The sequence below is a fragment of the Prionailurus viverrinus genome, chromosome C1, assembly GCF_022837055.1.
Source record: "Prionailurus viverrinus isolate Anna chromosome C1, UM_Priviv_1.0, whole genome shotgun sequence".
Lineage (NCBI taxonomy): Eukaryota > Metazoa > Chordata > Mammalia > Carnivora > Felidae > Prionailurus > Prionailurus viverrinus.
In genome coordinates, this window is record NC_062568.1 from 171,854,106 (window position 1) to 171,879,846 (window position 25,741).

Consider the following 25,741-nt stretch of genomic DNA (forward strand, 5'->3'; position numbering starts at 1 on the left):
TTTTTAGGAACAAAGGACTTACTACTAGATCTGTTGGGAGTGCCAACAGCTAACAGCCCTCATCTATGGGGACTACACTGGCTGTAGTCCAATGGGACAAACAGTTGTCCCACCCAAGGTCACACCACTTCCCCATGCAGACCCATTTCCAAAACTGAGTTGGGAGGTATAAGGTCCAGCGTTCACAGCCCAGCTCAACACAGATCTGAATAGTTGAGGATTTTTGCATCTGTGTTCATGACAGAGATTTGTCAGTAGTTTTCTTTTATAACATCTGTGTGGTTTTGCTGTTAGGGTAATGCTGGCCTCAACGAATGAGTTAAGAACTATGTCCTCTGTTTCTATTCTCTGAAAGAAATTATAGAAGAATTATGGTATAATATAATCCTCAACAAAATATTAGTCAACTGAATCCAACAATGTATAAAAAGAATTCTACACCACAACCAAACAGATCTGAGTAGTTGTTACACCTTCAGAATTCCCCAAAATATCAGTTGGCATTCTAGATTCTATAGATTTTAAACCTACAAGACTGAAGTATAAACACTTGAAATTAACTGGCACAAAGACAGTATTTAAAACTGTGGGAATGGATAACATGGGAATGTAAAAGGAGCAAGACAAAGTACCGAAAACATTTACATTTAAGGTCAGTAGAATGAGGAATAACAGTCATAATAGCAACTAACAGCTGCTGAATGTTCTAAACGTTTTAGATATATTAACTCTCCAAATCCTCATAAAACCCAATGAGGTAGGGATTATTGTTAGCCACATTTTTGCAGATGAGTTGAGGCATACTAAAGTTAAGTAGCTGGCCCAAGGAAACATCTAATAGTCATGACTGTACAAACCTAGACAGTCTGGCATCAGAGCCAGATATCTTAAAACTTTAATTTGTACTGTCCTTCAAGGGGAGCTAGATAAGGAAACAGATCAGCAGCACGGCCACTGAGGAAGGAAGAAAACCAGAAAAATATGATGACTGAACAGCCCAGAGAAGAAATGCAGTATATCCATGAGGCATCCTGGATATGCAGTTCTAGAGCTTAAAATAAAAGTACTGTGCTGGGAACTCTGGGGAATCGGAGAATAAGTGGTAGCTAAACAACAACAACAAAAATTTAAAAAGATTACCCACAGACCCAAAGAGTGTATAAAGTGAGATGGGTACCCAAGATGGAACCTTAAGGAATATAAAACACTTAAGGGATATATAGAAAAACAGGAGCATATAAGGAAATTATGGCAGAGTAACCAAGGATACAAGAAAAAAACAGAAAAATGAAATACTCTGAAGTCAGAAAGGTCAAGAGTAATTAATACTAAAAGTCAAAGGTACAAGAATTCTCTGATGATTTAATGGATCTAGGCAATGACCATCTATGACCACCAAAATCACAAAACCATCCGGACAACCAGACTTAATTAATCCCCTTAAGGAAGTACAAGGTACAACCAAAACCATCAAACCTGAATATGATCAAGCCTCTACCTCTAACTTTCAATTTATAGGGATTACAGGGATCAGAGGAATAGTCAAAATCACAGCACTGTCAAACAATGGAAAAATCCAGATTGTGGGAAAACACTACAGAAAAACTACCACAATTTCTTTAAAAAAAATTAAATAACTGGGGGCACTGGGGTGGCTCAGTCAGTTAAGCATCTGATTCTTGATTTCAGCTAAGGTGGTGATCTCATGATTCCTAAAATGGAGCCCTGCATCTAGCTCCCACACTGACGGTGGGGAGCCTGCTTGGGATTCTTTCTCTTCCTCTCTCTGCCCCTCCCCTGCTCACAAACATGCATGCGCTCTCTCTCTCATAATAAGTAAATAAACATTTTAAAAAGTAAAATAAATATATAAAAATAACTGTAAAATCTCTAAACAAACAGAGATTAAATAATCCACTTCTAAACAAACATATGGAGGGGTGCCTGGGTGGCTCAGTCGGTTAAGTGTCTGACTTAGGCTCAGGTTATGTCTCACAGCTCATGGGTTTGAGCCCTGTGTTGGGCTCTGTGCTGACAGCTCAGAGCCTGGAACCTGCTTTGGATTCTGTGTCTTCCTCTCTCTCTCTTCCTTTCTCCCACTTGCACTCTCTCTCAAGAATAAACAAACATTAAAAAAATATATATGGATCAAGGAAGAAATCTCAAGAGAAATTTTAAATTGTTTTTTGGGTTTTTTTTTTTTCTATTTTATTCTTTTCCCAAGTTTTTATTTAAATTACAATTAGTTAATTACAGTGTAATAAGAGAAATTTTAAATTTGGAACAATATGAAAACACAATTTATCAAAATTAGTGGGATAAAGTGAAAGCAGTGCTTAGAGGAAAAATGACAGCTCTGAATACATATAAGAGAAAAGAAAGATCTAAAATCAATCATCTTGGGGCATCTGGCTGGCTCACTCCGAGGAGCATGAGACTCTTAGTCTCAGGGTTGTGAGATAAAGCCCACCTATTGGGTGTAGAGATTACTTAAAAATAAAATATTAATAAATAAATAATTTTTAAGAATAAAATAAAATCAATCATTTAAATTTCCACCTTAGGAAACTAGAAAAAGAACAAATTAGGGATGCCTACGTGGCTGAGTCGGTGGAGCATCCACTCTTGATTTCAGCTCAGGTTGTGATCTCGGTTTGTGGGTTGAAGCCCCACATCAGGCTCTGCGTTCACAGTGTGCAGCCTGCTTGGGATTCTCTCTCCCTCCTTCTCTGCCCCTCCCCTGCTCACGTGTGTGCATGTTCTCTCTCCCACAAAATAAATAAACATTAAAAAAAAAAAAAAAGAGAACAAATTAAATCCAAATTAAACAGAGGAAAAGAAATAGTAAGAATTAGAACAGAAATCAATGAAATTGAAAATGTGAAATCAATATAAATCAATAGAGAAAAATCAACAAAACCAAAAGCTGTTTATTTAAAAAGTCCAGGTTAAGTTAAAAAAAAAAAAAAAAAAAAAAAAAAAGAAAAAGAGGAGACAAATTACTAGTATCAGAAATGAAAGAGAAGGGACACATGGGTGGCTCGGTGGCTCAGTGGCTCAGTCGGACTGAGCATCCGACTCTTGATTTCAGCTCTGGTCTTGACCCCAGTGTCATAGGATTAAGCCCAACATCATTCTCTCTCTCTCTCCCCTAATAAATAAATAAACTTAAAAAAAAAAATAGAAGCAGAGGACATACGGACATACTTCCTAACTAATTCTTTGAGGCAAGCATTACCCTAACAGCAAAACCACACAGATATTACAAAAGAAAACTACTGATAAATCTCTCTTATGAACACAGATGCAAAAATTCTCAACAAAATCAGTAAACCAAATCCTCAACAAAACACTAGCAAACCGAATCCAAAAACATATAAGAAGAAATCTATACCACAACCAAATGGATTTATCCCAGGTATAGAAGGCTGGCTCAACATTCAAACATCAATTAATGTAACCCATCACATGCAAAAAGGAAAATCACATGATCATATGAATAAATGAAAAAAAAAGCATTTGACAAATCCAACATTCATTCCTAATAACAACTCTAAGTAAACGACAAATAGAGATGAATTTCCTCAACTTGAAAACTATTTACAAAAAATCTACAACTAACATACTTAATGGTGAGAAATTCAAAACTTTCTCACTAAGATAAGGTACCACACAAGGATGTCCCCTCTCACCACTCCTTTTAAACACTGTACTGGAAGTCCTTGCTAATGCAATAAGACAAGACAGAGAAAAAAGAGATTAGGAAGGAAGACATAAAGCTCTTTGTTCACGGGTGACATATTATTTACCTGGAAAATCAGAAAGAATCACAAAAAAATAAAACAAAACAAAAAAACAACGCCTGGAACTAATATTACAGCAAGATTGCACAATACAAGGTTACTATACAAAAAGTGACTAGCTTTCCTATATACCAACAATGAAAAAGGGAATTTGACATTACATAGAATACCATTTACATCAACACCCCAAAACAATGAAATACTTAAGTATAAATCTAAAAAAGTTTGTACAAGATCTATATGAGGAAAACTAGAAAACTGATAAATGAAATCAAAGAACTAAATAAGTGGGAGAGATATTCTATGTTCATGAACAGGAAGATTCAATGTTATAAAATATCAGTTTTTTGCATTATTCAGCCATAAAAAAGAAAGAAATCTTACCATTGGCAACAACATGGATGCAGCTAGAGACTATCATGCTCAATGAAATAAGTCAGTCAGAGAAAGACAAATACCATATGATTTCACTTGTATGTGGAATTTAAGAAAGAGATGAGCAAAGAGAAAAAAAGAGAGGGCGAAAGAGAGAAAAATAAGCTAAGAAACAACTCTTAACTGTGAAGAACAAACACTCCTGTTACCAGACCGGAGGGAGGTAGGGGTATGGGTGAAATGGGTAATGGGGCTAAGAAGTGCACTTGTGATGAACATTGGGTGACGTATGGAACTGCTGAATCACTATATTGCACACTTGAAACTAATATAACACTGTATGTTAACTACACTGGAATTAAAAAAAATTTTTAGGGGCACCTGGGTGGCTCAGTGGGCAGAGCATCTGGCTTTGGCTCAGGTCGAACTCTCAGTTCGTGAGTTCAAGCCCATATTGGACTTGCTGTTGAAAGCCTGTCAGCACAGAGCCTGCTTCAGATCCTCTGTTCCCCTCTCTGCCCTTGCCCACTTGCACTCTCCCCCAACATAAATAAATATCCAAACAAAAAAAAATTTTTTTTCAAGTTATCAGTTTTCCCCAGGTTGATATACAGATACAATGCAATCTTAATAAAAATCCTAGCAGGTTATTTTGTGAATGTCAATAAACTGATTCTAAAGTTTATATTCTCCTGGGTGGCTCAGTCAATTGAGCTTCAGCTCAGGTCATGATCTCACGGTCCATGAGTTCGAGCCCATGTCAGGCTCTGTACTGACAGCTCAGAGCCTGGAGCCTGCTTCAGATTCTGTGTCTCCCTCTCTCTCTGACCATCCCCCGTTCATCTCTGTCTCAAAAATAAATAAACATTAAAAATAATTTTTTTTAAAGTTTATATGGAGGGTGCCTGGGTGGCTCAATTGGTTAAGCATCTGACTTCAGCTCAGGTCATGATCTCATGGTTAGTGGGTTCGAGCCCCACGTCAGGCTCTGTGCTAACAGCTCAGAGCCTAGAGCCTGCTTCGGATTCTGTGTCTCCCTCTCTCTCTGCCCCTCCCCTGCTCGGGCTCTGTCTCTCTCAAAAATAAAATAAACATTAAAAAAAAAAATGTTTAATAAATAAATAAAGTTTATATGGAAAGGCAAAAGACCTAGAACAGCCAACATAATATTGAAAGAAAAGAACAAAGTTGGAGAGCTGACACTACGTAGCTTCAAGACTCACTATAAAACTACAGTAATCAAGACAGTGTGGTACTGGTAAAAGAATAAAGATATTAACGGAACAGAAGAGAGAGCCCAGAAACAGACCCAATAAATACAGTCAACTGATCTTTAACTCAAAGAACCAAGACAATTCAATGGCAAATATATAGTTTCTTCAACAAATGATGTTGGAACAAATGGACATCCACATGAAGAAACAGAAACAAAAAAACATGAATCTAGACACAGACCTAACTAACACGTTTCACAAAAATTAACTCAAAACAGGGGTGCCTGGATGGCTCAGTCAGTTGAGCATCTGACTCTTGATTTCGACTAGGGTCATGATCTTAGGGTCTGTGTATTCAAGCCCCGAGTTGGGCTCTGTAGTTTGGAGTCTGCTTGGGATTCTCTGTCCCCCTGCCCCGCTCTCCTGCTCACGGAATCAAAAAATAAACAAACGTTAAAATAAAAAGCATTAAAAAAATTAACTCAAAAACAGATCACACACCTAACTGTAAAACACAATACTATAAAACTCCTAGAATGTAACAGAAGAAAATCTATGGGTATAATGGGTATAGTAATGCCAAAGACGCAATCCATGAAAAAAATTATTGATAAGCTGGACTTCATTAAAATTAAAATTGTGGGGCTCAGTCAATTGAGAGTCCAACTTCAGCTCAGGTCATAATGTCACAGTTCATGAGTTTGAGCCCCACATCGGACTCACTGCTTTCAGTGCAATGCCTGCTTCAGATCCTCTGGCCCCCTCTCTCTGCCCCATCCTCACTCACTCTCTTTCACCCAAAAATAAACATTTAGAAGTATAATAAAACAAAATTTGATTTAACTTAATTCAAATAAAATTAAAATCATATGTTCTGTGAAAGAGAATATCCAAATAATTAAAAGACAAGCCAGACTGGGAGAAAATAATTGCAAAAGGCATATCGGATAAATGACTTATCCAAAAACATATAAAGAACTCATGCGGCGCCTGGCTGGCTCAGTCATTTGAACATCCAACTTTGGCTCAGGTCATGATCTCATGGTTTGTGAGTTCAAGCGCCGCATGGGAGTCAGTGCGAAGCCTCTGTCTCCCTCTCTGCCCCTCCCCAACTCACATTAGTGTGTGCTCTCTCTCTCTCAAAAATAAACATTAAAAAAAAAGAATGCCTAACAATAAGAAAACAAAAACAGTAAGAAAACATTCCAATTAAAAAGTGGGCCAAAGACCTCACCAAAGATGATATATAGATGGCAAATAAGCATATGGAAAAGATGCTCCACATCACATGTCATCAGGGAAATGCAAATTAAGACAACAGTGAGACAGCACTACACACTTATTAGAATGGCCAAAATCCAGAACACTGAAAACACCAAAAGTTGGGCAGGATGTGAAGCAACAGGAGCTCTCATACACTGCTGGTGGGATGCAAAATGGTACAAAAGCCATTCTGGAAGACAGTTTGTCAGTGTCTTACAAAACTAAACATATTCTTACCATATGATCTAGCAATTACATTCCTTGTTACTTACCCAAAGGAGATGAAAACTTATGTCCACACAAAAACCTGCACAGAGATGTTTACAGCAGCTTTATTCAATAATTGCCAAAACTTGGAGGCAAGACATCCTTGGGTAGGTAAATGAATAAACAGTGGCACATCCAGACAATGGACTATTATTCAGCACTAAAAAGACATGAGCTATCAAGCTATAAAAAACATGGAGTGAAATGCATATTACTGAGTGAAAGAAGCCAATATGAAAAGGCTACCTACCACAGGATTCCAAATATGCAGAACTATGGGGACAATATAAACATCAGTGATTGCCAGGCATGGGAGGAAGGTATGAACAGGCAGAGGACAGAGGATTTTTAGGACAGTGAAAATATTCTTTATGATATAATGATGGGTATGTCTTTATACTTTTGTCCAAACCCACAGGATACACGACACCAAGAGCGAACCCTAAACTAAAACATGGACTCCGGGTGACTATGAGGTGTCAAAGGTAGCGTCATCCTTGGTTAAAAAAAAAAGTACTATTCTAATGAGTGACGTTGACAATAGGGGAGACTATGCGTGTGTGTACCCTCAATCTGGTTGTAAATCTAAAACTGCTCTAAAAAATAAAGTCTTACACACACACACACACACACAAAGATAGAGATATATACACATATAACATACATATTGCAAAATAATACGAGATAGCCTGTAGATCAAAAGAGGGCTAAAAACCCTATCAACCGATCACAATATATGGACCTCACCTAGATACTAATTCAAACAAAGGTTTTTAAAAGTTGTAAGACAATCAGTCAAAATGAACGCTCACTATCTGATATTAAAAAACGAATATTAAAATTTTAAGTGTTAAATTAAAATTACGGTTATGTATATACATTTTACAAGCCCCACTCCCCACCTACATTTACAGTTGAAATAACATAATACCTGGGATTTACTTCAAAATATCTGGGGGCAGGACAAAGGTGGGTAGGTGTGTGGATGATGCAAGATTGGCCATGAGTTGATAATTGTTTAGGTTGAATATACTGAGGTTTATTTACATTTTCTAGTTTTGTACATTTCAAAAAGAAAATCAACTATATTTCTGTACACTAAAAATAAACAATCCAAAAATGAAATTAAGGGGCACCTGGGAGGCTCAGCTGGTTAAGCTCGATTTGGCTCAGGTCATGATCCCCGGGTCTGCCCCTCTCCCTCTTTCTCTCAAAAAAATAAATAAATATAAGTAAATAAATATGTAAATAACAAAAATGAAATTAAGAAAGCAATTCCACATAAAATAATATCAAAAGAATAAAATACTTAGAAATAAATTTAACAAAAGATGTGTAAACTTATATACATGAACTAGAAAACACTGTTCAAAGAAATGAAAGTCCAGTTTAATAGAAAGTTAACCCAAACTCATGAAGATTTCAAATGGTTAAGATGGCAAAACATTAGAAAATAATTCAAGATGATCTAAATAAACAGACATCATGTTCATCATCAGAAGACTTAATGCTGTTAAGATGGTAATGCTCTCCAAATTAACGTACCTATTTGATGCAATCCTTATTCAAATCCCAGCTGGATTCTTTGTAGAAACTGACCAACCGGTTCTAAACTTCATACAGAAATATAAAGGACCCAGAATAGCCAAAACAATCCTAAAAAGAGAATTCTCACTTTCGAATTTCAAAATTTACTACAAAGCAACAGCAATCAAGATAGGGTCATACAGACAAAGGATAGACATATTGCTTCGCAGAACAGAAATGAAGGTAAGAAATAAACACAATGCTCTGTGGTCATCTGATTTTTTAAAAGGGTGCCAACACCATTCAATAGTGAAAGAATAAACTTTTCAACAAATAGTAATGGGACAACTGTATAGGCACATGGAAAACATAAAGCTGGACTCTTACACTTCATGCCATATACAAAAATAAACTCAAAATGGACCAAAAACCTAAGAGTGTAGGAGTGAAAAAACCAACACTCTTAGAAGAAAATACAGGTATAATCTTTAGGACCTTGGATTTGGCAATGAATTTTTAGATATGATACCAAAAGCATGAGCCAGAAAATAAATAGATAAATTGGACTTCATGGAAATTAAAACCATTTTTGGGGCACCTGAGTGGCTCAGTCGGTTAAGCATCCGACTTCGGCTCAGGTCATGACCTTGCAGCTTGTGAGTTTGAGCCCCGCGTTGGGCTCTGTGCTGACAGCTCAGAGCCTGGAACCTGCTTTGGATTCTGTGTCTTCCTCTCTCTGCCTCTCCCCCATTCGCACTCGTCTCTCTCTCAGAAATAAACATTAAAAAATTAAAACTGTTTGTAAGTCAAAACACACTATCAGCAAAGTGAAAAGAGAATTCATAGAATGGAAGAAAATAATTGCAACCATGTAACTGATAAGGGACTTGTAACAAGAAAATAAGACATGGGGATGTAATGTACAGCATAGGGAATATAGTCAGTAATATTGTAAAACCTTTGTATGGTTAACAGATGGTAACTAGATTTATCATGGTGATCATTTTTTTAAATTTCTGGGGCTCTGTGCTGACAGTGCTGAGCCTGCTTGGGATTTTCTATTTCTCCCTCTCTGTCTGCCCCTCCCTCTCTCTCTCTCAAAAATAAATAAACATTTAAAAAAAAAGTACTCGGCAATCACAAAGAATGAAATCTTCCCATTTGGAATTACGTGGATGGAACTAGAGGGTATTACGCTAAAGTGAAATTAGCCAGAGAAAGACACATATCATATGATTTTACTCATATGAGGAATTTAAGATACAAAACAGATGAACATAAGGGAAGGGAAGCAAAAATAATATAAAAACAGGGAGAGGGACAAAACATAAGAGACTCTTAAATATAGAGAACAGAGGGTTGCTGGAGGGGTTGTGGGAGGGGGTGGGCTAAATGCAGGCATTAAGGAATCTACTCTTGAAATCATTGTTGCACTATATGCTAACTAACTTGGATGTAAACTAAAAAATTAGTAATTTTTTTTAAATTAAAAGAATAAGTAAATAAAAAGAAAAAAAAAGAAAAAGAAAGAACTGGGCAAAGGATATGAATAGACATGTCTCCAAAGAAGATATAAAAGGCCACATATTATACAATTTGATTTATATTAAATGTTCAGGGAAAAAAAACAACACAGAAATAAAAAGTCTATGAGTAGTTGCTTAGGATTGGGGGATGGGTAAGGAGTTTCTTTTTGAGGTGACAAAAAATGTTCTAAAATTGATTGTGATGACAGCCGCCCAAATCGCTAAAAACAAAAATAATAATACCATTGAACTGTACACTTTAAGTAGGTGAATTATATAGTATGTGAAACACATCTCAGTAATTTGTTACCAAAAGCCTTTATATTAAGAAAAAACTGATAAACATTAAAAAAAAAAGTGGAGATGCCTGGGTGGCTCAGTTGGTTAAGTGTCCCACCCTTGATTACAGCTCAGGTCATGATCTCATGGTTGTGAGTTCAAGCCCTACACTGGGTTCTGCACAGACTGTGTGGAGACTGCGCGTCCCCCACTTGCACTGTCTCTCTCAAAATAAATAAACTTAAAAAAAACAGTAACATGATAAATTAAACACCATTTAAAATGCTCAACATCATTACTCATTAGGGAAATGCAACAAAACCACAATAAATACTTCACATCCACCAGGAAGGCTGTAATCAAAAAGTAAAATAACAACTTTTGGTGAGGTTTTGAAAGCCTCACTACAAGGGGAAGTAAATGAAAAGATTTTTAAGTCTCGTATTCACAACGAAAAGAGGAGACAAGACTATAGGAACAGCACTTCAAAAGCTAGAGAGCAAACAGATGAGTGGGAACTTGGTTTAGTTCTCCATTGTCTTCACTCTGCTAAGCTAATAGCAGGATAAACCTAGAAACAAGACAAATTTCCTGCAAGGGATCCCAGAAAGACTCTGAGATTCAAATCTCCACACAAATAAAATGGAAATTATTTCCCTATTTCCCATCCATTTGTTGTGAGGAGTAAAACAGGAACTGGATATGAAAGCACTCTTCAAATAGTAAAATGCTTTAAGAGTACAATATAAAGAAACCTTATCAAAAAAAATTAAATAGGGATACCTGGGTGACTCAGTTGGTTAAGTGTCCAACTCTTGATTTCAGATCAGGTCATGATCTTACAGTTCATGGGATCGAGCCCCACACGGGCTTGGCATTCTCTCTCTCCCCCTCCCCCATGCACTCATCCAAGAGTGCTCGCGAGAGCGCACTCTCTCTCAAAATAAAGAAATAAACTTTAAAAAATTAAAATAAAAGAGTGTTATTATTACCTTGCCATGTCATCACCCCAAGGAATCGATCAGCTACTTCCTGAGGAAAACTCCAATGCTCTGGAAGGCACAATGTTCCATCAGATCTTTCAGAACACAATTTCTCTAGGTTAGCAATCAGGAAGTTCAGGCAGATGTTGACCAAAGAGTAGGGAGATGCCTCCTCCTAGAAAACAAACTTTGTTAGAATACATCCAGAAAAACTCAGCACAGAAGTAGACCATGCAAAAGACATCAAACTAGTTGGTAAGGATATCTGAAGATACATTCTCCTTACCCTAGTAGTGACTTACATGATTTATATGTAACGAAACCACCTTATTCCAACTGTTAACTGAATGGAAGATTTTATCTATTTCTGTTGTATCTTGAAAAAAAAACAAGTTCTCTCAATCCTTCACTCATCACCTGTTGTGTGCCAGCCATTGAAAATACAGCAATGAGCAAAATATTATTTTAATCCTTTTGGAGCTAATAGTGGGGAACACAACCAAGAAATCTGACAACTTCAATGAAACACAGGGGCAACTCAAACAGACATCACATGGTCATTCACTCAACAAATATTTATTACTCAGTGATTACTATGTCCCAGAGGATAAGGCCTGTCTATTCTTTTTTTTTTTTAAGTGTATTTTTTTAAGTTTATTTATTTATTTTGAGAGAGACAGAGTGTGAGCCAGGGAGGGGCAGAGAGAGAGGAAGAGAGAATCCCAAGCAGGTTCTCCACCGGCAGCAAAGAGTCTGACGCGGGGCTCAGACTCACAAACCATGAAATCATGACCTGAACCAAAAGTCAGACACTTAACTGACTGAGCCATGCAGGTGCCCGAGGCCTGCCTATTCTTACCCTCAAGTGTTCACAATGTAAGTGTGCTATACCAGGCTGCTGTAGAAGAGTAAGAACTGACAGTGAGGTGAGAGTAAAGAGGCATATGGTCTCTTTCTCCTCTAAGAGAAACTGGCATTTGTTTATCCAACAAATATTTGAAAGGCATGGCATTGTATCAGACACGAAGAGATAGACATAGGTCAAACAGAGGTTGTTACCTTTGTCAGAGGCTTCAACATGGAATAATTCCTTGACTTCCACACCACTTTCAAATGATTAAGTTCCTTCCATGATCCAAAGTAAAAATTACTCCTTTGCAAATACCCTCAACTCCTTATTCCCTCTCCAGACAAAACTCCGTTCTTAGAAGAACTCTACTAACTAGTTTTTTGTGGCAACACACAGCAGCTAATCATCTCTGGGAAGGAGGAAGATTCCCATAACATAGCATGTCACAGCAAATTCATAATCATTAACTTCAAATTAGCCCTCCGTAGCTCTGAGACAGTTGTCTGTCCATAAGGTCTTCAAGACAGGGTACTCTCCCAACATCAGGCAAGAATTATTCCATGCCTTCTACTTATTCCTCAAATGCATTTTATGCTATCAGAATCTGACTCACTTCATGGAGAAAAATGAGGCCATCTCACCATCAAATTTAGCCGGAAAATGCATGCATCTTTCCTTTACTTTCCTCTTACATGGAAAATATTGGGGGGGGCGGGGCACCTGGGTTAGGCATCCAATTCTTGATTTCAGCTCAGGTCATGATCTCATGGTTCCTGAGTTCAAGCTCCACTTGGGATTCTCTCTCTCTGCTCTTCCCTTGCTTGTGTGCGTTCTCTCTCAAAAATAAACTTTAAAAACACAAACAAACAAAAAAAGAAAATGTGTACCTCCTTGCAAAGCCCAACACTTCCACATGTGCTGACTGACTTCATCCCCCCTTGCCTTGGTCCCTCCTATCATTTCTTCATGCATACATCTTCAGAGTGTCCTCAAATGGATCATTCTTAACATATAATTTGTTCTGCTATATACCTTAAAAACAAAAACACCTTCTGCAGAAACCCACATTCTCTTCAGTTACTCCTCTTCATAACTAAATTTCTCCAATAAGTTCACATGCTATCCAGTAGTCCCCCACTTATCCACGTATCCACAGAAGATGCATTCCAAGACTCCCCGTGGATGCCTAAAACTGCCCACGGTACCAAACCCGATACAGACTGGTTTCTCCTCTATCCTCTACATACCTAAAATAAAGTTTAATTTATAAACTAGGCACAGTAAGAGATTAACAATATACTGTAATAAATTATATCAATGTTGTCTCTCAAAATATCTTAACTGTACTGTACTCATCCTTCTTGTGAGGATATGAAATGATAAAATGGCTACATGATGAAAAGCAGTGAGGTGAATGCCACAGGCAGTGTGAAGCAGCATTAGACTACTAATGATTTTCTGACAATATGCCAAGAGAAGATGACCTGAGGGGTGCCTGGGTGGCTCAGTTGGTTAAGTGTCCCACTTCGGCTCAGGTCATGATCTCACGGTCTGTGAGTTCAGGCCCCACGTGGGGCTCTGTGTTGACAGCTCAGAGCCTGGAGCCTGCTTCAGATTCTGTGTCTCCTTCTCTCTCTACCCCTCCTCTGCTCACATTCTCTCTCAAAAATAAATGAACGTTAAAAAAATAAAATAAAATAAAACAAACAATGACCTACTTCGGGACTACAGTTGATTTAGGGTAAGTGAAACCACAGAAAGTGAAACCTCAGATAAAGGGAGACTACTGTAATCACTTTCTTCCTATTCATTTCTGTGTGTGTGTGTGTGTGTGTGTGTGTGTGTGTGTGTGTGTGTGTGTGTTTTAACTGAGGTCTAATTTACATATAGCAAAAAAATTACTTTTTGGTGTACTTAGTTCCACAAATTTTAACAAATGCATAGTCATGTGCCACACCACCATAATAAACATACAGTTCTATAACCCAAAAATTCCCATGTCCCTTTATAGACAATCCCTCCCACCAACCCCAAGCAACCAAATCTGTGTTTGTCCCCAGAGTTCTCCCTTTTCCAAAATGTCATATAAATAGAATCATTCAACATGTAGGCCTTTTGAATCTGATTTCTTTCACTCCCCATAAAGCATTCAAGATTCTTCCATGTTGTGTTTTTGTAATTAGTTCCTTTTTTATTGCTGAGAAGTATTATACCGCATGTTCCACAATTTTATCATTAAGGGCATTTGTATTATTTAAAGTTTTAGACAGTTTTGAAGAAAGCTGCTATAAATATTCATGTAAGTTTATGTGAATCTGGGTTTCATTTTTCTTGGGTAGTTTCCTAGGAATGGGATTCCTGGGTCCCTGGGATTCCACACTTCCTACTAGTCTGTATTTAACTTTATATAAGAAAAGTGCCGGGGCGCCTGGGTGGCTCAGTCGGTTAAGCGTCCGACTCCAGCTCAGGTCACGATCTCACAGTCCGTGAGTTCGAGCCCCGCGTCGGGCTCTGGGCTGATGACTCAGAGGCTGGAGCCTGCTTCGGATTCTGTGTCTCCCTCTCTCTCTGCCCCTCCCCCGTTCATGCTCTGTCTCTGTCTCAAAAATAAATAAACGTTAAAAAAAAAAAAATTAAAAAAAGAAAAGTGCCAACCTGTTCTTGCCAAATGGATCTACAATTTTGCATTCCCAAAATTTTAGTTGCTCCAACTCCCCAGGTCAGAATTCATGTCCAAAAGACTGAGGGAAGCAAAAAGATTCCCTGAAAGAGTCTCAGGAGACTTCTACTTAGGTCTTAAAAGCCAGAATTGGTTTACAGGCCCATGGGAAAATGGAGATTATACTTCATGTGGGTAATTTCTACACATCTATCTCCCAGGTCACTATCTCTTTGTTTAGTGGTATATATTTCTTCATAGTCTAATTGTATATTGTTCTTTTTTCATGACTTATTTCATCTTTTATATCTTTACTTTTAAATATACTTATAGTGTTTTAATAATCCATTTCCTTAAGTTTCCTGGAATGTAATCCTGTTGTTGATTCTGTTGAATTTTACTCATGGAGATTCGTGGTTCATAAATTAAGATTGTGAACGCACTTTTAATGGGATTTTATTTACTGGACTCCTATGAGGCCTGGGTAGAAGACATGTCACAGGGGCGCCTGGGTAGCTCAGTTGGTTAAGCATATGACTCTTAATCTCCACTCAGGTCATGATCTCACAGTTCATGAGTTCAAACCCCACACTGGGCTCTGCACTGACAGCGTGGAGTCTACTTGGGATTCTGTCTCTCTCTCTCTCTCTCTTGCACTCTCTCTCTCTCAAAATAAATAAACTTAAAAGAAGAAGAAAAAAGATGTTCACATCAGAGAGATTCTGCAAAACTATGGTTACCCCAGGGGAATTACCAAGGCTCACCCTGATAATTTCTGAACTATAGATTTCCTGAACCAAGCAAGAAACCCTAAATGTGGGGCCCAGTCAGTTAAGTGTCCAACTCTCGATTTTGGTTCAGGTCATGATCTTGTGGTTCATGAGACTGAGCACCACGTTGGGCTCTGTACTGACTGTGTGGAGCCTGCTTGGGAGTCTCTCTCTGCCCTTCCCAAGCTGTGCTGTCTCTCAGAATAAACAAACAAACAAAAAACCCTGAATGTGTGTGAAGACAAGCCTATGGTAGCAAATTTTTTTTTAATGTTTATTTATTTTTGAGAGAGAGAGACAGACAGTAACAGAGACACAATGCGAGCAGGAGAGGAGCAGAGAGGGAGACAAAATCCAAAGCAGGCTCCAGGCTCCGAGCTGTCAGCAGAGAGCCTGATGTTGGGCTCGAACTAAAAACCTTGAGATCATGGCCTGAGCCAAAGTCGAACGAATTAACTGACTGCGCCACCCAGGCGCCCTGCAAATTGTTTTTTTGTTTACTTATTTTTGAAAGAGAAAGAGCACAAGTGGGGAAAGAGGTACGGAGAGAGGGAGACACATAATCTGAAATAGGCTCCAGGCTCTGAGCTGTCAGCACAGAGTCTTATGCAGGGCTTGAACTCATCAACCGTGAGATTGTGACTTGAGCCAAAGCTGGATACCTGACTGAGCCACCCAGGCACCCCAGTAGCAAATTTTAAGGAGGTATCTATCTACTCAAAATCCACACCAAAACTGACAGCATTCCCCATTTCCCTTTCCCATAAGCAAATTTTTTTAGATCTACCATTTCACTAAAGTAAAGCCAGCCTTTGTTAGCCCATATTAGTTTATATTATATATATAGTTATAGTTTACAGTATCCACTCAAATTCCCTCCCAGATTTTGGCAAAAGCCTAGCCTCCAATCCCAAGTTATTGATATTGGTAAATGTCAAAGATTTAGGGTCTGCTTACAGTGATGTTTTCCACTTTATCTGGATTAGGTGGGGGTCCTGGGGATTTCTCTTACTTTGCAAATGTTTGTAACATTTGATCCCAAATATTTAGTTTTAAGATTTTCTAACATTATTTGCCATATTACTACATGACAGCCCCATTTAAAAAATATAGCATAGTAGGGATGGCTGGGTGGCTCAGTCAGTCAAGCACTTAATCTGTTAAACACTTAATCTGTTAATTTAATCAGTTAAGCACTGACTCTTAATCTCAGCTCAGGTCATGATCTCACATTTTGTTGGATTGAACACAGCATAGGGCTCTGCACTAACAGCGAGGACCCTGCTTAGGATTCTCTCTCTCCTGCTCTCTCTTCCCCTCCCCTGTGCACTTGCTCTCGCTCTTTCTCTCTCAAAATAAACATTTTTTAAAAAGAACAAAAATAAAAATATAGTATACTAAAGACTAAATCCACATAAAAGATATTTAGAAATTTATAAAACATTCAGGGGCACCTGGGTAGCTCAGTCGGTTAAATGACCAACTTCAGCTCAGGTCATGACCTCACAGTTTGTGGGTTCGAGCCCCACGTCAGGCTCTGTGCTGACAGCTCAGAGTCTGGAGCCTGCTTCGGATTCTGTATCTCCCTCTCCCTCTGCCCCTCACCTGCTCATGCTCTGTCTCTCTGTTTCTCAAAAATAAATAAACATTAAAAAAATTAAAGAAAATTTATAAAACATTTCAAATATAAAAATAAAATATAATATAAAGTATATTTTTAAAATACGCTTTTGTATTTATCCCATAGCTTAAAATGAATATACCAGTATGTTTGCAGTCCCTTTCTGATGCTATTTCCCATCCCTTCACCCAGAGACAATCATTATCTTGTATACTATTTAGTTCTCCATGTCTGTAAACTTTATGTAAGCAGAATTGTACTACAGCACTTGCCACCTACCTCCTACCCAGACTCACTCCTTAATCTTCTCTACCCTGCTCTCTACTGGAATAAAGCAGATCTCCTGAACAGATTCCCTTGCCCTGTCAGTTTGGTTCTGACAACATGAAACTCTCAAAGAAGACAGAAGGGAGGTGAATGAAGTTAGAATTTGTTTCCTAGTGTGGCTAAAATTACCACAAAAAATGAGATGACTAACTCTGGAAAATAATATGGAGGTTCCTCAAAAAATTAAAAATAGAACTACCCTACGACCCGGGAATTGCACTACTAGGTATTTATCCAAGGGATACAGGTATGCTGTTCCAAAGGGGCACATGCACCCCGATGTTTACAGCAGCACTATCAACAATAGCCGAAGTATGGAAAGAGCCCAAATGTCCATCGATGGATGAATAGATAAAGAAGATTTGGTGTGTACACGTACACACACACACACACACACACACACACACAGGACTATTAGTAGGCAATCAAAAAGAATGAAATCCTGCCATTTGCAACTACGTGGATGGAACTAGAGGGTATTATGCTAAGCAAAATTAGTCAGAGAAAGACAAAAATCATATGACTTCACTCATATGAGGACTTTAAGACACACAACAGATGAACACAAGGGAAGGGAAGCAAAAATAATATAAAAACAGGGAGGGGGACAAAACAGAGGAAACTCTTAAATATGGAGAACAAGCAGAGGGTTACTGGAGGGGTTGTGAGAGGGGGGATGGGCTAAATGGGTAAGAGGCATTAATCTACTCCTGAAATCATTGTTGTACTATATTACAACTAACCTGGATGTAAATTAAAAAAATAAATTAAGGGGCGCCTGGGTGGCTCAGTCGGTTGGGCGGCCGACTTCGGCTCAGGTCACGATCTCGCGGTCCGTGAGTTCGAGCCCCGCGTCGGGCTCTGGGCTGATGGCTCAGAGCCTGGAGCCTGCTTCCAATTCTGTGTCTCCCTCTCTCTCTGCCCCTCCGCCGTTCATGCTCTGTTTCTCTCTGTCTCAAAAATGAATAAAACGTTAAAACAAAAATTTTTTTTTAAATAAAAAAATAAAATTAAATTAAAAAATAAATTAAATAAAGACTGAGAAAAAAAAATGAGATGGCTAAAAACAACAGAAGTTTGTTCTCTCACAGTTCTGGAGAACAGAAGTCCAGAAAACAAGTCCCCTGAGAGCAGGGCCATTCTCCTCTGAAGGCTCAAGGGAAAAACTGTTATCAGCTTGTAGAAGCTCCTGGCTCTCCCCAACTGAGGCAGCAAAAATGATCTCTGTCTTCACATGGCCTTCCTCCCTGTGTCTCCAGGTCTCAAATCTCCCTCCATTCTCTCATAGATTCCACTAATCTCATCAAGATTCTTAACATTTGTTAAGACTTGTTAATGATGTGTTAAGGTTGCCTTGGGCTGTGTCCCCCAAATCACTCCTTTAAAATTAGCCCTCACTCCTTGCTATAGACTGTGTTCCTCAAAAATTCTTATGTTGAGGGGTGCCTAGGTGGCTCAGTCAGTGAAGTGTCCAACTCTTGATTTTGGCTCAGGTTATGAACTCAAGGTTTGTGAGTTTGAGCCCCACATCCAGCTCTGCACGGACAGTGCAAAGCCTGCTTGGAATTCTCTCTCTTTGCCCCTCCCCTGCTCTCTCTCTCTCAAAATAAATAAATAAACATTAAAAAAATTTAATAAGGGGCGCCTGGGTGGCGCAGTCGGTTAAGCGTCCGACTTCAGCCAGGTCACGATCTCGCGGTCCGTGAGTTCGAGCCCCGCGTCGGGCTCTGGGCTGATGGCTCAGAGCCTGGAGCCTGTTTCCGATTCTGTGTCTCCCTCTCTCTCTGCCCCTCGCCTGTTCATGCTCTGTCTCTCTCTGTCCCAAAAATAAATAAACGTTGAAAAAAAAAATTAAAAAAAAAAAAATTTAATAAAACAAAATCTTTCCCAAAAAAGTACAATAGGGGAAAAAAATTAAGTACAATTAAAATAGCTTTCAAAAATAAAGCTGAAATAAAGATATTCTCAAACAAAAAGCAGAGAGAACTTGTTGCCAACCAATCTACACTATAAGAAAGGTTAAATGTTCTTTAAGCTGAAGAAAAAGGAAAGAAGATGAATATTTGGGATTTAAGAAAAAGGGAGTAATGGAAATGGAAATGTGGATAAAGAAAAAAACTTTTTTATTTCCTAATGTCTTTAAGAAATAACTGATCAAAGCAAAAATAAAGAAATAAATTGTGCAATTTATAACATGGAGAAGTAAGAGGTATATTATCTCACTAGCACCAAGGACAAAACAAAAGGGAAAAAAAATCAAAGAATACTGTTTTAAGGTAAACTGCTATATTTTAAAAAAATTTTTTTTAACGTTTATTCATTTTTGAGAGACAGAGCCTGAGTGGGGAAGGGGCAAAGAGAGGGAGACACAGAATCTGAAGCAGGTTCCAGGCTCCGAGTTGTCAGCACAGATGTGGGGCTCGAATTCACGAATAGTGAGATCATGACCTGAGCTGAAGTCGGATGCTTAACCAACTGAGCCACTCAGGTGCCCCTAAACTGATATATTTTAAAGTAGAATGTGATCAAGTCAAATGTGTATTTTAAAACCCAGAGCTGTGACTCTCAAACTTCTTGGTCTTAGGACCACTTTATACTCTTAAAAACTGGATTCTATCTATCAACATGTTACTACATAAGTTAAAACTCAGAAATCTTTAAAACCTGTATTAATTCATTTAGAAATAAAAGAAGTTAAAAACCCAATTCCACACTGGGGCGCCTGGGTGGCTCAGTCAGTTGAGCGTCCAACTTTGGCTCAGGTCATGATCTCACAGTTCACAGGTTCAAGCCCTACATCGGGCTCTGTGCTGACAGCGTGCTCAGAGCCTGGAGCGTGGTGTCTCCTTCTCTCTCTGCCTCTCCCCTGCTCATGCTCTGTCTCTGTCTCTCAAAAATAAATAAATGTAAAAAAAGAAAGAAAATGGGGCCTTAAAGACCACAGAGGTCCTTAATCCACACTTTAAAAACTGCTACCTTTGAGTGACCATTAAAGACTGACAGAAGGGGGGAGGGGGGAAAGAGACTGGAAGAAGGTAAAGGAGAGAAGCAGAACTAGCAAGTCAATAGGAGAGATAAAATGAAACTTGAAAAGTGTTCAAGTCAGGAAAGGAAGAAACAAAATGACAAACAGGACAAATAAAACACAAATAGCAACACAGCAGACTTTAAACACAACAATTTTGATAATCACATTTACTCTGATTTAAAAGGCAGACTGTCAGACTGAATAAAAGACCTTTTCTACAAGAGATGTGCTTTAAACATGAACAACCATACAGGATTGTCAAATACCAATCATAAGGAAAACGGAGTTAACTATATTAATGTCAAAAAAAGACTTCAAGGCGAGACTATTACCAGAATACATAAAGATAAAAGGATCAATTCATCAGGAAGACGTAATTCCTAAATGTATATGCACTTACTAACAGCTTCAAAATTCATGAAGCAAACTCAAAGAATAAAAAGAAAAATCCAGAGTTGGAAATGAACATTCATCTTCAAACAACTGATAAAAAACAAGGAGCTGGAAAAGGAGTAAGAATATAGAAAATTAACATTATCAACCAACTTCACCTGACATTCATAGATAAAACCCATATATATTGCTGTACAATATATATCTTTAAGTGCACATAAGTGTGCACCAAGATAAATCATATCTGAGCCATAAAACGAATCTCAATAAATGTAAATGGATTAAGGGGCACCTGAGTGGCTCAGTCTGATGAGTGTCCAGCATCAGCTCAGGTCATGATTCTCACAGTTCCTGAGTTCAAGCCTCACCACTGTCAGTGCAAAGCCCACTTTGGACCCTCTGTCTCCCCACCCCTTTTTGCCCCTCCCATGCTTGTGCTCTCTATCTCAAAAATAAATAAACATTTAAAATATATGTATACAAATGGATTAAAATCATAGAGTATGGTCTCTAACAATAATTATGTTTGAAGTCAATTTACAATTTTTTTTTTTAACGTTTATTTATTTTTGAGACAGAGCATGAACGGGGTAGGGTCAGAGAGAGGGAGACACAGAATCTGAAGCAGGCTGATTTCAGATTCGGCCTGTTCTGAATCACAGAACAGAGCTGTCAGCACAGAGCCCGACGCGGGACTCGAACTCACGGACCGCGAGATCATGACCTGAGCCGAAGTCGGCCGTTTAACCGACTGAGCCACCCAGGCGCCCCTCGTTTGAAGTCAATTAAAAAAAAAAAAAGATGTGTGGAGGGCCTGACTGGCTCAGTTGGTTGAGCACCCAACTCTTGATTTCAGCTCAGGTCCTAGAATCGAGCCAAGTGAAGGACTCTGCACTGGGTGAGGGGCCTACTTGGGATTCTCTCTCCCTCTCCCCTCCCCCCCTTAAAAAAAAAAGATATGTTAAATATCCCCAACTATTTGGTAATGAAGCAATACATTTCTAAACATCCCATGGCTCAAAGAAGAAATCATAATGGAAATTAGAAAATATTGTGAACAATATACCGGAGTTTATGGGTATTAACCAAAGCACTATTGGAGGAAATGTTTGTATTAGAAACAAGATGTAAGGGTCGCCTGGGTGGCTCAGTCTGTCAAGCGTCCAACGTTGGCTCAGGTCATGATCTTAAGGTTCATGAGTTCAAGCCCCGCATCAGGCTCTTTGCTAACAATTCAGAGACTTGAGCCTGCTTCAGATTGTGTGTGTGTGTGTGTGTGTGTGTGTGTCTGTCTGTCTCTCTGCCCCTCCCCCACTTGCGCTATGCCTCTCTCAAAAATAAATTTAAAAACATTTTAAAAAATTTAGAAACAACTTATAAATTTAATGCCCTAAGTTTCCACCTTAAAAAGATAGAGAGTAAGTTAAACCCAAGGATAAACATAAGAAATTATAAAGATACAAGCAGAAGAGAAAACAGATGTGCAATGGATATAAATCAAAACCAAAAGTTAGTTCTTCAAAAAGACTAACAATTATTAAATCCCTAGATACAAAGACTAAGAGAAAGTAAAAAGAGAAAACACCAATACCAGGAACAAAAGAGGGAACATCATTACAGATCCTATAAGAATTAAAATGACAAAAAGGTATCCTATGAACAATTTTGCCAATAAATTTGGTAACTCAGATGAAATAGGCAAATTACTTAAATAACTACAAAAACTGATAATCTATTAATAAATGCATACATATTTAGGAATGTTATGACTCGATAAATTGATGCTTTTATAAAACATAAAATGAAGTATATGAATAGCTCTCCCAAAGAAATTAGTTTCAGTGGCTTCACTGATGAGTGCTATTAAACACCTAAGGAAGAAATAATCTCAGAGTCATGAGTTTGAGCCCCACATTGAGGGCAGAGTTTACTCAAAAGAAACAATTAAATTTTTAAAAAGGCAAAAAATAATATCTATCCTCCACAAACTCAAAAAATTGAATAGGAAAAAAAATTGAACAAGGAACAATTCCCAATTCATTTTTGAGGCCAGCATTATCGTGATACTAAAACTAGATAAAATATTTCTGGAGAGCAATCTCCCTCATAAACACGGGGCATACAAATACTTAACGAAATATCAGCAAATAAAATCCTGTGATATATAAAAACAATACATCATGACCATGTGGGGTTTAGATGTAAATGTAAAGTTAAATTCACAATCTAGAAAGTCCACCACATCAACAGAAAAACAACAAAAACATATAATCTTAATAAATGCTGAAAAAGCACTTGACAAAATTCAACACACATTCATGATTTTAAAAATACTCCTGGCAAGGGCGCCTGGGTGGCTCAGTCAGGTCACGATCGCTCAAGGCTGTGAATTTGAGCCCTGCATCGGGCTCTGTGCTGACAGCTCAAAGCCTGGAGCCTGCTTCTGATTCTATGTCTCCCTCTCTCTCCTGCCCCTCCCCCGCTCATGCTCGCTCGCGCGCTCTCTCTCTCTCTCTCTCTCTGTCAAAAATAAAAACATAAAAAAATATATATTTTTTTAAATATACTCCTGGCAAACTAGGAATGGAAGAAAACATCCTTAACTTGATAATGGGCATCTATGGAAAAACCTTTAACCAGTATCATACTTAAAGGTGAAAGATCTAGAATACAAAGATGTTTACTCTCACCACTTCAACATTTTACAAAGGTTCTAGAGAAAATACAATTTAGAAAAAGGAAATAAAAAGCATAGACTTAAAAAAAAGCATAGACTAAAAGGGAATAAAGTTAAGCTGTCTTTATTTGCAGATGACATAACTGTGACGAAAATCTTAAGAAATCTTTTTAAAAAAAGTGAATCTAGCAAGATTGCAGGATGCAAGAGCAATACACCAAAAAATTCTTTGCATTGTTTTTCCAAAATATTTTTACAGTATCAAAAATAGGGATGAATTTAACAAAATATGTCACAGACCTTTATTATCAAAAACTACAACACATTACTAAATAAAATTAAAGATGACATAAATGGGAAAATATATATAAGCGAAAATGTGTTAATTTTCAAGATTAATTGAAAATAAAATCTTACCAAGAAAACGAATGTATGCAGTACACTATGGAACCAGGCAGAAAATGGGTTGGTTTGATTTCTAGGGAAAAATCTTGTTTCAATTCCAATCAGCGTCAACAAAAAATGTGCTTGAGATACTGTGCTATATAGTACATGCTTAAAAACCCAGCTTTTCTATTTGCTACAAACAAATTTACAAATTATATAGCAGCATTAAAAGTGAATCCAACAGAGTACAGAGAAGTACAGGACAAATCGTTGTAGGGCACAACAACCTTCCAACAAGGTATTGCACGTAAAGTACAACCTCAATGAACGTTTCCTTCCCTCCATATTTTAGGTTGAGCCTTAAGTGGATTTTGAGTTCTAAGAGTCGTGGCCCTTGGGGCGTTGTAGAACGTGGAATCTGACCCCAGAACACCCGAAGTCAAGTTCAGGTTCTTAAGCAAATCAACTAACCTTTAGAGTTCTCAACTGCCCTAGACCACAGAAAAATGGAGACTATCAATGCATACAAAAGACTAGAGATAACCGGATTACTCTAGAAACGCGATACTTAACACACAGCAGAAAATACACTCTGTTGGTTTGCATTTTTGTAGGTGTAGTTTAATAGGAATTCCCTGGAGGGAGGGCGGAAGGGGGTACACGTGAACTGAAAGGATTTCAAGTCTTGGGGTTCTAGTCCCCCCACCCCCTCGCCGGACGCACGAGCGGCTTCCAGCTAGAGTTCCGGGGCACAGGCCTCGGGTACTAGGGACTGCTGGGTCACAGTCTCTACGCAGTACCACGTCCACAATGCACGTGGCAGTACGGTCGAGGTCGGGGGCATTTGGGTTCATTATGACAATAATAAGCGCCACCGTCAACTGCCGGCCAAGCCTAGAGAGTTTACGTCCGAACTTACACCACTCAGCAAACGGCGGCTGCCTCCACAGATGAGAATCGCAGACCAGAGGAGGAGATGCCCTCGGGTCAGCCGGGGGGGCGGGACTCGCCCTCGCCGAGCCTGAACGCTGCGGCGCCAGGTCGGAGCGCTCGGCCCAGAGGCTGGGACCCCCGGGACAGAAAACTCCCTTCCAGCGTGCACTTCCCCAGCGACGACAGAAGCCCAGCCTCGGCTCACTCTTCAGACTTTACCCCACGTCAGCCAAACGAACCAGCAAGTGCCTTCGCACAGTCCCCGACGACTCCCTGGCTAGCGCGGCGTCCCGCCGAGGTTCGCGTCCCCGCCCCGGTGCTCACCTGCACCACGCAGCAACCCAGGGCATCCTTCTGAGCGTCGGGAGGGACGATATTCCTGGGCGACAGGCCCGGGTGCAAGAAGTGAACCATGGCGACCCCCGTCGGCGGGGCGGCAGGAGAGAGCGAGCGTCGAGCGCGGACCCGGATCCCGCGAGAGAAGGGGTCGAACCTCGCTGTGAAGCAGCTGAGGAGCGCCCGCTCCCGGGCAGCGCACGCAGCAATCACGCTGCTCCGTCCGGACCGCAGGGGTTTTGAAACGCCCGGCGTGACCACGCGCACGCGCCCGCCGCGGCCTCCCCCTCCCTCGGAGGCCGGACCGCCGCAGACCCCGCCCCCGGGGCCGGCCCGCCCCTCGCCTACCAGTGCCGACCACCACCCCACCCTATCAGGGCCCAACCGTCCTCCTTTGGGCACACCAACGCCACAGAGAGCGCTCACCCAACTCCTACTCACGCCTCTGAGACCAACTTGCCTTAAACCCACACCTCAGGGGTTGATACCTCACTCCTGTAGCCACTCTAGAGTATGCCCACTC

At 39.3% G+C, this 25,741-nt stretch overlaps 1 protein-coding gene across 1 annotated transcript in view; it reads right to left on the reverse strand.

The window, feature by feature from the left end:
• Positions 1-25,361, reverse strand: part of ZYG11A (zyg-11 family member A, cell cycle regulator) — a 73,565-nt gene extending 48,204 nt beyond the window's left edge. The window contains 2 exon segments of the mRNA XM_047868885.1: positions 11,247-11,412; positions 25,207-25,361. Coding sequence (XP_047724841.1) covers positions 11,247-11,412; positions 25,207-25,296 — 256 coding nt within the window. The 5' untranslated portion in view covers positions 25,297-25,361.
• Positions 25,362-25,741: the final 380 nt, after the last annotated feature.